The 15,973-nt window shown below is 41.5% G+C and overlaps 1 protein-coding gene across 1 annotated transcript in view; it reads right to left on the minus strand.

Annotated features, from left to right (window-relative positions):
• Nucleotides 1–15,967, minus strand: part of NT5DC3 (5'-nucleotidase domain containing 3) — a 66,086-nt gene extending 50,119 nt beyond the window's left edge. The window contains exon 1 of the mRNA XM_011935112.1: nucleotides 15,898–15,967. Coding sequence (XP_011790502.1) covers nucleotides 15,898–15,949 — 52 coding nt within the window. The 5' untranslated portion in view covers nucleotides 15,950–15,967. The remainder of the gene's footprint in view (nucleotides 1–15,897) is intronic.
• Between the last annotated feature and the right edge of the window lie 6 nt (nucleotides 15,968–15,973).

A 15,973-nucleotide genomic window follows, 5' to 3' on the forward strand; every position in this document is an offset into this window, starting at 1 on the left:
ATAAATAAATAAATAAATACAGAACAATATCACAGGCAGTGGGGAAGACCACCAAACATCACACTGATGTAAGACAGAGGAACCTGGCATGGGGCTGGGCATACCGCCCGGGAAGAGGCAATTTAAGAGTCACTTTTATTGTGTCTGATAATCTAAGAAGAAACATTCATTTTTCCATTCGTTTACATATTTTGCATTGTCTCCAAGGAGAAGTAATCCATGACAAATAGAATTACTCATCCGACTAATTAATAATGCACATGACATTTACACTACTCCCACCAAAAGTTAAAATTATACCCCTTATTATCCTGTAAGTAATATCTGTAATTCTGACTACTCCACAGAAATCCATCACACTTCCTGAAGTTACAAAAATAAAACTACACACAACTACATTTGAAATAAAATTAAATATAGTAATGATTTAATGACAACCTAATCTTTAAAAACAAAATCTTTAAAAAATCAACAGAACTGATCAAAAAGAAAAGTACATTCAGCTTCAAGGGAAAAAGGCCTTAGAAAAAGAAAACTCTGCACAGCACAGTGGCTCACACAATCCCAACACTTTGGGAAGCCAACGCAAAGGATGGCTTGAAGCCAGGAGTTCAACACCAGCCTGTGGAGCAAATCAAAACTCTGTCTCTACAAAAAAATTTTAAAATTAGCCAGGCACAGGTAGCTAATTGGGAGGCTGAGATGGAAGGATGCCTTGAGCCCAGGCATTCAAGGCTGCAGTGAGCTTGACTGTGCCACTGCACTGTAACCTGGGTAACAGAGCAAGACCCTGTCGAAGAGAAGAGAGCCAAGTGAAACGATCAAAAAATAGGCAATCTCAAAAATGTTTCATTAGAGTATGCAGGAAGTAGAAAAGAAATATATGTGCCTATATAAATGCCATCCACATGCTGTGCACCGGGTACTTCTCATTCATCACCTCAATTAATGTCCCAAGAACTCCATGAAGTGGATACTACAATCCCTCATATGCAGATGGGGTAAAAAATAAGGCTAAGAAGTAAAGTAGCTGGCCCAAAGTCACACAGCCATTAAACATTAAACATTACAATGTAGGTCAAATGTTTGGCACAGTGCTTGGCTGAAAGTAGATGCTTCATAACTGTCAGTCCCTTCTTTTTTCTATTCATTCATTCAACAGATAATTTTTCCTAGATCAGCAGTTACCATCATAATCTGGGAAACCTCCCCGACTTCCTCTCCAGGGAATCTTTGAGGTCAAAACTATTCTCACAATATAGTTAAGATGTGGCAGACAGAATAATGGCCCTCCAAAGATGTCCATGCCCTAATCCCTAGAACCTGTGAATATGTTACCTTACATGGCAAGGGAGAATTAAGGTTGCAGATGGATTAAGATTGGTATCAGCTGACTTTCAAATAAAGTTAGCCTGGATTATCCAGGTGGACCCAATGTAATCACAAGGGTCCTTAAGTGTGGAAAAGGAGGGCAAAAGATTCAGTGTGAGAGAGACGTGATTTGAGAAAGACTCAGAAAGCCATTGCTGGCTTTGAAAATGCAAGGGGCTACAAACAAAGTGGGGAGCCTCTAGAAACTGAAAAGCTTAAGAAAACTGTCTCCCCCAGAACCTCCAGAAAGAAATGCAGTGCTGCAACACCTTGATTCTACCCCAGTGAGATCTATTTCAGACTTTTAACTTCCAGAACTATGAAGACAATATATTGTACTGTTGTCAATCACTAATTTCTGGTAATTTGTTACAGAAGCAATGAAAATTAAATACAGAGACAATCTGCCTTTTTCACTGTCACTTCTTTTGCCAGAGGATACTGCAATAGACAGAATCAGATTTGAGAATCTATTATTCCAGACATCACAGAACTTTGCACAAATATAAAACCATGACATTCTTCTAAATTTCTTTTATTTTGGAAAACAGTAATTTTTCATAAAAAGCATGCCATTTATGTTAACAGGTAACAGACTGGTATTTTAAATGAATCAATAAATACATATGCCTGGGTGCAGTGGCTCACACCTGTAATCCCAGCACTTTGGGAGGCCAAGACAGGCGGATCACCTGAGGTCAGGAGTTCCAGACCAGCCTGGCCAACATGGTGAAACCCTGTCTCTACTAAAAATACAAAACATTAGCTGGGTGTAGTGGCACACACCTGTAATCCCAGCTACTCAGGAAGCTGAGGCAGGAGAATTGCTTGAACCCAGGAGATGGAGTTTGCAGTGAGCCATGATTGCACCACTGCACTTCAGCCTGGGAGACAGAGTCTCAAAAAATAATTAAATGAATCAATAAATACATATCTTACAATTCTCTGGGTTTTAATTTCCAATACAATCAGTCAATATAATAGCAGAATACATTCTTTAAAAGTCTACTTGAGACTAATGTATAAACAGAAACTCTAGGATCTTCAGTAATTTAAAGTGTATAAAAGAATACTGAGGGCAAAATGTTTGAAAGGTCTGCTACCTTAGCTAAGGATTAATATTCACTAGTAGTGTTTCTCAAGTCGATTTTTCTGCTCAAATGAGAACAAAATATTACAATCTACGCAGAGAGTTGCATCTCTAAATCCAAATTAAAATTATATTCAGGTTTATTCATCAGTATCTTATCAATTCACTTGGCATGAAACATTTCCTCAAAGCCCTAGTAAAATGAAAAAGAGTTACTCAAATCAAGGACCAATCCTTTAAAGTATAAAAATTTCCTGTAAAACCCAGCTTGATCAATCAGCCAGCCTCTCTTTCTCTCTCTACTCTCCTAGCTATAATATGTAGTATTGACTTTTAAAAAATAATAGAATTCTATCATTGTCTTCTAAGTACTTATTTGCAAAGAAGATTTTTTAAAATCTTTTGTTTTCCTTCTCTAAAATTACATCATGTCAATATAAGAAGGACAAAGTCAGGATTTGGCTGGCCACAAACTGAACATGAATTAACTCTTAAAGTTACAGAAGTACAGTGTTTGTTCACCAAGGAAGAGCCAGTTGCTTCCCTCCACCACGAACCAGTCAGACCACAGGTCGGGAACAAATGGTTCACTTTCAAAGGGATAGTGACAAACTAGAGTGAAATCAAAGTTGAGCTTCCAAAATGATCAAATCAAAGGCGAGTTGCAGTGATGATGCATGATCACCACCTTCATATTTAAGCAACTATCTCCATATGGAAGGAGAATCAGAAGTACTCTCTGTGACTCAGCCATCCAAAATAAAATGGGCAGCCTTGTGATCACACAACAAGCTCAAGCAGATGCCAGATGGCCACTAATAAAGTCTATGGAAAAACGGATTTCTTCTTTCAGCAGAGGACTGAACTCTATGACCTCCAGAGGCCCCTCCACTTGCCAGAATCTTAGGTTTTCCTATTTTAGGCATTTCTTTCCTATCTGAAAATGTGAAAATTACGATGAGGCACGTTTCTCCCTTAAAACTTTTTACTACTTTCTTGTATGGCCACAGGATCAACATCATACATCTAAACTATGGGGAAGACTTTTAAAGAATGTATCCTGCTATTTCTAAGACATAAAGAAAGGTAAAGATAATACAAAGAACACCCACATCCCTACCATCCAAGTGGGATATAAAATCCCTTCCACCCTCATCTGCAGGCTCCTCCTGCCTCTGACATAACCACTACCCAGATTTTGGTGTTTACCACTCCCTTGCTTTTTTTTTCTTTTTTTCTTTTTTTCTTTTTTTTTTTTTTTTGGAGACGGAGTCTCACTCTGTTGCCCTGGCTGGAGTGTAGTGGCATGATCTCAGCTCACTGCAACCCCCCACCACCCGGGGTCAAGGGATCCTCCTGCCTCGGCCCCCCGAGTAGCTGGGATTACAGGTATGCGCCACCATGCCCGGCTAATTTTTGTATTTTTAGTAGAGACGGGGTTTCACCATGTTGGCCAGAATGGTCTTCAACTCCCGGCCTCAAGTGATCCACCCACCTCAGCCTTCCAAAGTGCTGGGATTACAAGCGTGAGCCACCGCACCCGGCCTCTCCTGCATTTCTCTAGACTTTTACCACATACATGTGTGTCCCTACAAGTAATCTATAGTATTTTTATGTGTTTTAAAAACCTTTTATAATTGGTATATGTCTGCAACTTGCTTTTTTCTTTTTACTCAAAATGATTCTTGTGAGAGTCACCCATGTAGGTATATTTCTGTAGTTCTAGTTCAGCAGATAACACGTTTTCTATAAAGGGCCAGTTAAATATTTGCGGATCTGCATATAGTCTCTGTTGCAACTGCTCACCTCTGACATCCAGGAGAACCAGAAACAAATGGGTGTGGCTATATTCCAATAAAACTTAATATACAAAAAGAGACATCAGGGTACAACTGGCCCATGAACTGTGGTTTGCAACTTTTCTTACAGTTAATACTATGTATTTCCCTTTAATATCATTTCAATATTTGTCTGATATTAATAACTTGCTGGTTTTCTTTGGTTACCATTTACCCAAGATATCTTTTCCCATTCTATTAAACTCAACCTTTCTATATCTTTGTTTTGGAGTACATCTCTTATAAACAGCATCCAGCTGGACTGTTTCTTGTATCTGATCTGACAATCTGTCTTTTAATCTGAGTTTATCATGATAATTAATATATTTGGAATTATTTTCCCCATCACATTCTATACTATTTCTTGCTTTTTGTGTGTCTTTTACCTTCTCTCTTATCTACTTTTGGATTGATTTCAACATTGTCAATATTTGTTTAGATTTATTCACATGTCTACCAATTTATTTTTTCCCCATTTTTACTTGCATCTGAGACCTTTGGAAAAATTTTTTTTCTTTACATATATATATCCTTTAGAAGTTCCTTTAGTGAGTTTCTTGATGGTAAAGCTCTTAGCTTTTAATTTAAAAAAAAAGTGTCTTCACATTCTTTCTTAAATGATGATTGAACTAGATATACAATTCTAAAGTGACATTTTTCTGTCAGACTTTGAAGTGATCTACTGTCTTGAAGGGTCTGCTATCACTGTTCAAAAGTCTATCAGTCTCCCAGTCCTTTATGGTAATGACACCATCAATAATTGTGGTTGACATTTACAAGGGACTTACTAAGCAACAGGTACTATTTTAAAAACTCTATGTACATTAACTCATTTGAACCTACCAATCCTCAGAGACAGGTATTATTGTTAGCCCCTTTTTACATATAAGGAAAGTGAGACACATAGACATCATTTGCCCAAGGTCACGGCTTATAAATGATGAAGTTAGGATTTGATCCCAGGTATGCTTGCTCCATGGTCTATATTCTTAACTACTATGCCTTTGAGTCTTTTTGGCTACTTTTATGGTCTTCTCTTTGTCTTTTGTATATATTACTTCTTATTCATCCTGCTTGGGATTTGCTTTGCATTCTAAGTTTGAAGACTCTGTCTTTCATTTGTTTTGGAAAACTTTCAGCAATTTTTTCTTTGAATATTTTCTCTCCCCCAATTGCCAATCTCTCCTACTGGAACTCCAATTAGACATATGTTTGACATCTCACACTATCAGTCTGTCAACTGCTTTCATAATATCCATCTCTTTGATTATATTATACTCTGGATAACGTTCTCAGAGTTATCACCCAGACCATTCATTCTTGTTTCTTCTTTTTCTAATCTGAAAGTTAAAACCATTCCATTAAACTTTTAATTTTAAAGATTAAAACTTTAATTTCTAAAATTTCTATTTGGTTCTTTTTAAAACCTGCCTGATAATTTTAGTAGCTTCATATTTTCTGCTCACATTTTCCATTTCATCTCTTATTTCTCCAAAAGTTTCAAACATTCTCAGGTAGCACTACATATTCTTTACTTAATAATTCTAGTATCTTAAGTCCTCCTAATACTAATTGTGCTGTCTGCTGATTCTGCTGGTTCTCCCTTATGGTGGCTTATTTGTGTATTTTTAAATTTTGGATTGTAAGCTCAGATCTAATCTTGAGAATCCTGGGTGGCCTGGGCTTAAGGTCTATTTATCCAGAGAGTTTGCATTGACTTCTACCAGGAGTGCCAGATCACTATCACTCAGTTTCTCAGTTGGGTTTGTGATATGGTTTGGCTCTCTGTCCCCACCCAAATCTCACCTTGAATTGTAATCCTCATAACCCCCATGTGTCAAGGGCGGGAAGAGGTAACTGAATCATGGAGGCAGCTTCCCCCATGCTGTTCTTGTGATAATGAGCAAACCCTCATGAGATCTGATGGTTTTATGGGCATCTGGCATTTCCCCTGCTGGCACTCATTCTGTCTCCTGATGCCCTGTGAAGAGGTGCCTTCTGCCACAATTCTAAGTTTCCCAAGGCCTCCCTAGCCATGCTGAACTGTGAGTCAATTAAACCACTTTTCTTTATAAATTACCCAGTCTCGGGTATTTCTTCATAGCAATGTAAGAATCATACAGATTGTCAGACAATCATACAGATTGCCAGACAATATAAGAAGAATAAATTCAAACCCAAATCCATGTGAGGACGACCCTATGATTACAAGGTCATGGGAGACTTCCAAAACCTGCCCTCGAACACACCAAAAAAATACCTAGAGGAAAGACCAAAACAGACAAGTTTCTCTATTGTCTCCCTGCATGGAAGGAAGCACTCTGTGGCCACCAGGTTTATAGGAGAGTCTCCGATTGACAGAGAGAGAGAGAGAGAGAGAGAGAGAGATGAGAGAGAGAGAGTGTGTGTGTGCGCATGCCCAATGCCTAGTCTTCCCTCCCAGCAGGCAACAAATGTTCCCAGAACGGTCACACTTTCCAGACTGGTCATCATTCTGGTTTCAGCTGCCTCTTCTTTTTTTTTTTTTTTTTTTGAGGCAGAATCCTGATCTGTTTGTTACTCAGGCTGGAGTACAGTGGTGTGATCTCGACAGTGGTGTGATCTCGGCTTACTGCAACCTTCGCCTCGTGGGTTCAAGCCAATTATCATGCCTCAGCATTCCAAGTGGCTGGGATTATAGGCTCATGCCACCTCACCCAGGTAATTTTTGTATTTTTAGTAGAGACAGGGTTTCACACCATGTCGCCCAGGCTGGTCTCAAACTCCTGTCCCCAAGTGATATGCCCACCTCAGCTTCCCAAAGCTCTGGGATGACAGGCCTGAGCCATCACACCTGGCCTCGGCTTCCTCTTCATTATTAGTCCTTGAGATTTCTCCAGTTTCTCAGAGTTCAGTTATGACTTCAAGAGAAGGTCCTTTGTATTTTTTTCAGCATGTGAGTATTCTATACAAAAAGGTTTTTAGACGATCTAGTCTGCCACATTGCTGAAAGCCAAAGTACAAAAGAACTCTTGAAGGTTAGGGGATATCTGTTTCCACATGTCTTTAAGAGTTCAATGAAAGATTGGTTTCTAAACCCAGTCTGTAAAAATGTAAATTCCTGAGCCTTACCTCCATATTTTAGGAATCAGAATCTCCAGGGTTAGAGCCTCAGAATTTCCATTTTTAAATAAGCTTCCCAGGTGATTCCGATGTGCCAGTTTGAAGACTACTGAATTTTTTAATTTGACTTACCTTCAAAAGATGGCAAAAAAAAAAAAAAATATTTCCTTTTCACTTCCTCTTTACCCCATCCAGAATTTATACCCTAATGAAATGGGAAAATGAACTCTAGATTTCAACTGGTAGATCAGTCAGCCACCTCCATGACAGTTACAGAAAACCGTAACACTCAGCAGCAAAATCAGGCCAAAAAATATCATTATTCCAGGCAGGCTTCTTGACCCCAGCAGCAAATTTCAATCTAGAAAACAGTCTCCATGCTGAGCTCTGCCTCCATAAGGATCATTGAGCATAACAGCTCAATCCTTCAAACTTCCCTAAAGAGTAACAGAAGAACTAAATGAGCACTGGGTCACCAGAAGACACTAAGATGCCCCTGGGATCCCCTGAAATTATACACAAAATCGTTTGTGTGTGCTCAAGTATTATATGTAATAGTGCAAATGTGTTATTTTATAAAGACAAAACAGCTTTCTCCAGATTCTGGGAGGGTCCTATGACTCCATTACTCTATATCCCTGCTGCATAGAAAAAACACATTTCTGGTTGTACAAGTAAGCATCTTTCAGTATTATTAACATATGTTCTCATTAGGCATAGTATTATAACTTCCCAAGTATATTCCGTAGAGCCTCAAAATAGAGTCATCACCTCAAAAAGGGGCCCCCACAAATTTACTTGGGAAGCACTAAACCTACTTCCCCCCATCATTCATTTTGGAGATTCATTCATTTTAAAGGCTCTGACTCACTGGCTCCAAAGCTAGCTCTGAAAAGCCCAGCTACAGAGAAGCTTCTTTAACATGTATTTTCTACATCTCTAACTACATCTCTCAAAAGATTGTGAAACAGTCTGAGAAATAATTGGTCTAATTTTAAAATTATCTCAAGAGTGTCTTTAACCCAATGCAGCTCCTTGAGGAATTTATGCTTACTATTACTATTTACTATATTTAATATTATACATTATATAGAATGATTATTATCCTCGTGTCTTATGCTTATTTTATACACACTAAGCTTACATCATTGTGTAGACACAGGCCTCACTGAATACAGTAATTTTTGACTGATTAGTAAATGGTCTCCACCCAGAACTTTGAATAAATCTTTCAACACCCTATAAAAGCTTCTAACTAATCCTCATACTTCTTTCCACAACTTAATACAGTCTACAACCCCAGCCAAGTAGTGAAATGTTCTAAATAAACCAGGCTCCAAGATTAATTCTAATGAAAAAAAAAAAAAAAAATCCGTGCGACTAACAAAACATAAGGTTGGAGCGACCCATCTTGGAGGAGTACGAAGGCTTCCATTCTGTAACTAACAGGACAGGCCAAGTAACTGGCGAGCACACCTGGAAGGCCAGAGCTTGAGTTCAAAGACGACACATGCAACATAAAAGCACAACAGACAAGAAGAGATCACACACAAGTATATCCAGCCCTTTCAATTTTAATCACACAAAGATTTCTTAGAATTCATTTTAGAACGAGGATTCTCAACCTTGGCACTACCAACATTTGAGGCCAGATAATTCTGTTACGGGATATTGCCCTGTGCACTGTAGGCCATTTAGCAGCAACCCTGGCCTCTAGAGGCCAGCAGCACCCCTTTTCCCCCAAGTTGTGACAAAAACGTCTCCAGGTGTTGCCAAATATCCCCTGGGGGACAAAACTGCCCCCTCCAACTCCCATTGAGAACCACTGCTCCAGGGGAAAATTGCAGCAGCTGACGTTTTTGCTAGAGGTTTAAACCAGTATCTCTTTTCCTAAAAATATAAAGAACCTTTTTTCTTTTTTTTTGAGCTGAGTTTGATACAGGATGCATAAACATTCACACGTCCAAAAATCCCAAGTTAAAAAAGGAAAAAAGGAAAATGTTCCAAGTGAGGGACTTTCTACAAAGTATGTAATCAGTACTCCTCAAAACTGTCAAGGTCATCAAAAACAGGGAAAAGTCTGAGAAACTGTTACAGCGCCAAGAAGCCGAACAGACATGACAACTAAATGTAGTGTGCTATCCTGGATGGCATCCTGGAAGAAAAAAAGGAGGGCAGGTAAATACTAAGTAAATCTGAGTAAACTATGAATAATGTATCAGTATTGGTTCATTAATTGGGGCAAATACAGTAATGTGAGAGATTAATAAGAGAAATGGTGTAGGGCTTATAGAAACTATGTAATTTTTCTGTAAATCTAAAGCTGATCTCAAAAATAAAGTTTTTAAAAAAACTTTTTAATTAAAATGACAAGAAGGCTATAAGAGAAAGGGTAAAACAAAGCTTTAAAAAGCATTCCTCCCCTGTGCAGGCTTCACTCTGGGAGCCCTTCAAAGGGAAGACACCTGAACAGATTGTTTGGATGAAGGAAAGAGATCAAGTGGCCAGAAAGAAAGTGAGAAAATAAAATTATTTTGTCCTCTTGCAACTGGGGGTGGGGAGATCTATATGTTTTAAATGAATTCATCAGTATTCCTTCTGACTGCGCCTTCCTACAAGACACAGCTCAAGGGTCAGCCTCAGAGACACATTTCCTGCATCCCTGAGCCCCTGGGCCTCGTTGCTTGTCTCCCCGGAGGTAAACTGTCATTCATCTGCTTACCAGAATCCCCACCCATGCAACACTGGTCCCCAGCTCTGCACAGGCAGTAACTCAGCCACTGTTGAACCCTCCCTATCAGACTCATCCGACTGTGAACCAGCAGCCATCAAACCCACTGCTGGGTGCTTAATAAATGCTTGTTGGATGAACTCAAGCTAGGCACATAAATTCACACAGACTTCAAAAAGAGGGGAGAAGGAATGGTGCAGTCCTGGACAAGACAAAGAAGAAAAAGCCTCATGAATGCCCCACATTCTCAGGGGTAATAGGGACCACATGCATTTGTGCAGCGGGCATGAAGAGGAGATAGGGTCCGCTGAATCCTGTACCTCTAACACTTGAATACTTCTAACACTTAAAAAGACTTGGATGTTATTCAGTGCAGTGGCCTCATTTTACAGAGACAGAAGCCAAAGCCAGGAGGGATTAGGTGACTTGCTCAAGGCCACAAAGCTAGTTACGGTACTGCCCTAATCACAAGGAGACCCAGACTCTAGAGCTAAATAACCCACCTCCACCTCTTACTAAATGTGCTAAGGCTGACAATTATTTCATAATTAATAATAGCTGCTATCTACTGAGATTCTGCTGGGTGCTAAGCACACACTAAAAATCTCCACATTAATTCCATATTGCAATGGAGGAAACTAAGGTCAGAGAGGAAAGTAACATGGCTGTCATACTCCAAAGTCCTCCCTGGACTGTCACACACCAAAGTCCAAACTCTGGTCCCATGGTGTATTAGTCCGTTTTCACCTGCTGATAAAGACATAATCGAGACTGGGAAGAAAAAGAGGTTTAATTGGACTTACAATTCCACATGGCTGGGGAGGCCTCAGAACCATGGCAGGAGGTGAAAGACACTTCTTACATAGCGGCAGCCAACAGAAAAATGAAGCAGCAGCAAAAGTGGAAACCCCTGATAAACCTATCAGATCTCATGAGACTTATTTACTATCATGAGAATAGCACAGGAAAGACCAGCCCCCGTGATTCGATTACCTCCCCCTGGGTCCCTCCCACAACATGTGGGAAATCTGGGAGATGTCATTCAAGTTGAGATTTTGGTGGGGACACAGTCAAATCGTATCATTCCGCTCTTGTCCCTCCAATCTCATGTCCTCACATTTCAAAACCAATCATGCCTTCTCAACAGTACCCCAAAGTCTTAACTCATTTCAGCACTAACCCAAAAGTCACAGTCCAAAGTCTCATCTGAGACAAGATAAGTCCCTTCCGCCTATGAACCTGTAAAATCAAAAGCAAGGTGGTTACTTCCCAGATACAATGGGAGTACAAGTATTGGGTAAATACAGCCATTCCAAATGGGAGAAATTGGCCAAAACAAAGGGGTTATGGGCCCCATGCATGTCCAAAAGTCAGCCAGGCAGTCAAATTTTAAAGCTCCAAAATGATCTCCTTTGACTCCAGGTCTCCACATGAACTACATTTAGTTGGTCTGTTCGGCTTCTTTAGGCTAAAACAGTTTCTCAGACTTTTCCCTGTTTTTGATAACCTAGAGTTTTGAGAAGTACTGGTTATATACTTTGTAGAAAGTCCCTCAATTGGAATGTTTTCCTTTTTCAACTTGGGATTTTTGGATGTGTGAATGTTTATGTATCCTGTATCAGCGTGACATCCAGGTCATGCTGATGCAAGAGGTGGGTTCCCACGGTCTTGGGCAGCTTTGCCTCTGTGGCTTTGCAGGGTACAGACTCCCTCCCAGCTGCTTTCACCAATGGGCGTCGAGTGTCTGTGGCTTCTCCAGGTGCACAGTGCAAGCTGTCGGTGGATCTACTATTCTGGGGTCTGGAGGAGAGTGGCCCTCTTCTCACAGCTCCACCAGACAGTGCCCCAGTAGGGACTCTGTGTGGGGGTTCCTACCCCACATTTCCCTTCTGCAATGCCCTAGCAGAGGTTCTACATGAGGGCCCCATCCCTGCAGCAAACTTTTGCCTGGGCATCCAGGTGTTTCCATACATCTTCTGAAATCTAGGCAGAGTTTCCCAAACTCAATTCTTGACTTCTGTGCACCCGTAGGCTCAACACAATCTGGAAGCTGCCAAGGCTTGGGGCTTCCACCCTCTAAAGCCACACAGCCCAAGCTCTACCTTGGCCTCTTTCAGCCAAACCTGGAACGGCTAGGACACAGGGCACACAGCATGGGGACCCTGGGCTGGCCCACTAAACCACTTTTCCCTCCTGGGCCTCCAGGCATGTAAGGGGAGAGACTGCCATGAAGGTCTCCGATGTGGCCTAGAGACATTTTCCCCACGGTCTTGGGAATCAACATTAGGCTCTTTGCTACTTATGCAAATATCTGCAGGCAGCTTGAAGTTCCCCTCAAAAAATGGGTTTTTCTTTTCTACTGCATCATCAGGCTGCAAATTTTCAGAGCTTTGATGCTCTGTTTCCCCTTTAAAACTGAATGCCTTTAACAGCACCCAAGTCACTTCTTGAATGCTTTGCTGCTTAGAAATATAAAGTTCCACAAATCTCCAGGGTGGGGCAAAATGCTGCCAATCTCTTTGCTAAAACATAACAAAAGTTACCTTTGCTCCAGTTCCCAACAAGTTCCTCATCTGCATCTGAGACCACCTCAGCCTGGACATTATTGTTCATATCACTATAAGCATATTTGTCAAAGCCATTCAACAAGTCTCTAGGAGGCTCCAAACTTTTCCCCATTTTCTTGTCTTCTTCTGAGTCCTCCAAACTGTTCCAACCTCTGCCTGTTACCCAGTTCCAAAGTCACTTCAACATTTTCAGGTGTCTTTTCAGCAACATCCCACTCTATTGCTACCAATTAACTGTATTAGTCCATTTCCAAGCTGCTAATAAAGACATACACCTGGGACTGGGAAGAAAAAGGTTTACTTGGACCTCTTTTCCACGTGGCTGGGGGGGGCCTCAGAATCAAGGCAGGAGGTGAAAGACACTTCTTACGTGGCGGCAGCAAGAGAAAAATGAGGAAGAAGCAAAAGTAGAAACCCCTGATAAAACCATCAGATCTCATGAGACTTATCACTATCATGAGAATAGCACAGGAAAGACCGTCTGCCATAATTCAATTACCTCCTCCTGGGTCCCTCCCACAACACGTGGGAATTCTGGGAGATACAATTCAAATTGAGATTTTGGTGGGGACACAGCCAAACCATATCACATGGTGATCTTCCCCATCCCATGCTTTGGCTGTCTCATGCGCCAGGCACCGTCCTAAATGCCTTTCATGGATGGACGCATCCATTCCTCACCTGAACCCTATGATGCTAGTGCTACCTGCAGCCCCATTTTACAGATGAAGAAACTCAAGCCTATTTTGACCTCCCAGTTCTCACAGGCAGCAAGCAACAAACCTTATCCATAAATCAGATGGCAAAAATTTTGCCTGCAGTTTCTTATAAAACTAAACATGCAATTACCGTTTGACCCAGCAATTGTACTCTTGGGCATTTAGAGAAATGAAAATGTATGTTCACACAAAAACCTGTACACAAATGTTTACAACATCTTTATTTGTAATAGCCAAAGACTGGGAGCAACCCAAATGTCCTTTGAACTATGGGTAAACAGTTCAATGTAGTTAATCTGTGGTTAAACAAAGGGTTAAACTGTGTTATGTCCATAACATGAAATAACAGCAAAAAGGAATGCACTGTTGATATAATACACATAACACTGGATAAAACTCCAGGAAATTATACTTGGTGAAAAAAACAACTCCAAAAGGTTACATTGTGTACGACTCCATCAGTGTAACATTTTTGAAATGACAACATTTTAGAAATGGAGAATAGTGCTCCAGGGATTGGGGACAAGGGAGAGCATGATGAGGGGAGGTGGGTGGGGCTATAAAGACAGAATGAGGGAATCCTTATGATGAACTGTTCGGTCCCTTGATTGGTGGTGGATATATGAACCTACATGTGAGAAAACTGTACAGAAATACATTCGTGCTCTCATGCATGTGCACACACACAAGTACAAATAAAATGAGGACACTCTGATCTGTGGCCTGTATCAATATATACTGTTGTGATAATGTATTACTGTTTTGCAAAATGTTACCACTGGGAGAAACTGGATAAAGTGTATGCTGGATCTCCCTCCATTAGTCCTTTTCTGTTTATTATTTACACAGGGTTTGGCTCTGCCACCCAGGCTGGACTGCAGTGTTGCAATCTCAACTCACTGCAGTCTCCACCTTCCAGGCTCAATCAGTCCTCCCCAACTCAGCCTCCCAAGTAGCTGGGACTACAGGTGTGAGCCACAACGCCTGCCTACATTTTGCATTTTTTGTAGAGACTGTGTTTTCCTTTGTTGCCCAGGTTGGTCCTATGCTCAAGAGATCTGCCCGCTTCAGCCTCCCAAAGTGCTGGGATTACAGGCGTGAGCTCACACCTGGCCCCTGTATTAATTCTTAAACTGCATGCAAATATACAATTATCTCAATAAGAATTACAAGTTAAAAAAAAACTTGCCTGCCCAAAAGCTGGGCTAGATAATCTTCTATATTTCTTTCATCTCTTAAGACCTGCAAAATTCCCAATGTCTCCAAAGCCAGTCTTCTTTCCACTACACCACACAACAGCTTCAAAAGCCAAAGCAAAATTATCTCTTGGCAAAGGGAAACGAAGACAATAAGCCACCATTTCATAGAATTCTGCATTGCTAGTCATTTTACGTCCCCTCTGAAAATTACTAATTAGCTTTTTTCATTAAACTGACTTCTAGCCAAAAAATGGAAAATCTGATCCTATAAAACGTTCTTGTTCACCCAATAATCTCTCCCTATCTCTATGTGCCACCTCCACAATAAGAAGTAACCAATATACAAACTTTGGTTCTGAATCCTCCTTGGAAGCAACAGCGACAATGGATTATTGGTTCCCAAATGGTCAGCGGAGCACAAGAAACAAGACAGTGGGTCAGGAGCTGAGACAGACCCTAAATTCAGGCGTCACCTTGGCCAGGTCACTTAACCCTGAATCTCGCCTTTCCCATCTATAGAATGGGGATGTGGAACCTCCTTCGTAGACTACTGGAACAATTTAGAGATAATCCACGTACCTGGCACTAGTATTTATTAGTTCATTAGTAGTAACAACTGAGTCAAGCTCATTTTATGCACACCTGGCGATGAAGTTCCCATTCAAGGCCTTAGAATCCTCACCTCACCGAGGTTAATGGATAATCCAGAACCTTCCCCACCTGGACCTCTCCTCTTTCAAACACCGCACAGCTCATCTCATCTCCTCTGCTCTCCTCATCTCCCCCACTCCACCACCACCCCTACCAAAAGGAAAACAGACCAGCCTCGGGATCGGCCACTTGCTCAGCAGCCCCGCTCCTGGGCATATCTGCGCCAGCCCGAGTCGGCTGTTACTATTATTACTATTGATGAATAACAACACCTAACGGTGCGTGGGAGTGACCGACTCCCAAGGGAGGTGTGCGGAACTCCCGCCCCGCGCAGCCCAAAGCCCCTCAGATGCAGATTTCGGGCTAAAAATCCTAAGAATATATACAACAGCTTTCCTGGCAGGGGAAAGGCGCGAGTTGTGAAGTTTCTAGAGTGCATTTTTCCGCGTTTCCCTGAGTCGCTTCGCAGGGGCGATGCTGCCTGCGGCTGAGGGCGTGGGCACCGGGGTTCGCGACTGGAGGCCTTGGAGGTCCGCAGCTGAGCTGGACCGGGTCCCAGGGCGCCCGCTTCCCAGCTGAGCGCGCAGAAGGGGCCCCGAGCGCCGGGGCGGGGTCGCCACCTTACTCACCTTCAGTGCTTCTCTTCGCCTCCCGGTAGCGCTCCCACAGGTAGCGCTTCATGTCCGGGGCGGTCCCCGGTGCGGT

The sequence above is a fragment of the Colobus angolensis genome, unplaced genomic scaffold (genome assembly GCF_000951035.1).
Source record: "Colobus angolensis palliatus isolate OR3802 unplaced genomic scaffold, Cang.pa_1.0 Scaffold10, whole genome shotgun sequence".
In the NCBI taxonomy this organism is placed as follows: Eukaryota; Metazoa; Chordata; class Mammalia; order Primates; family Cercopithecidae; genus Colobus; species Colobus angolensis.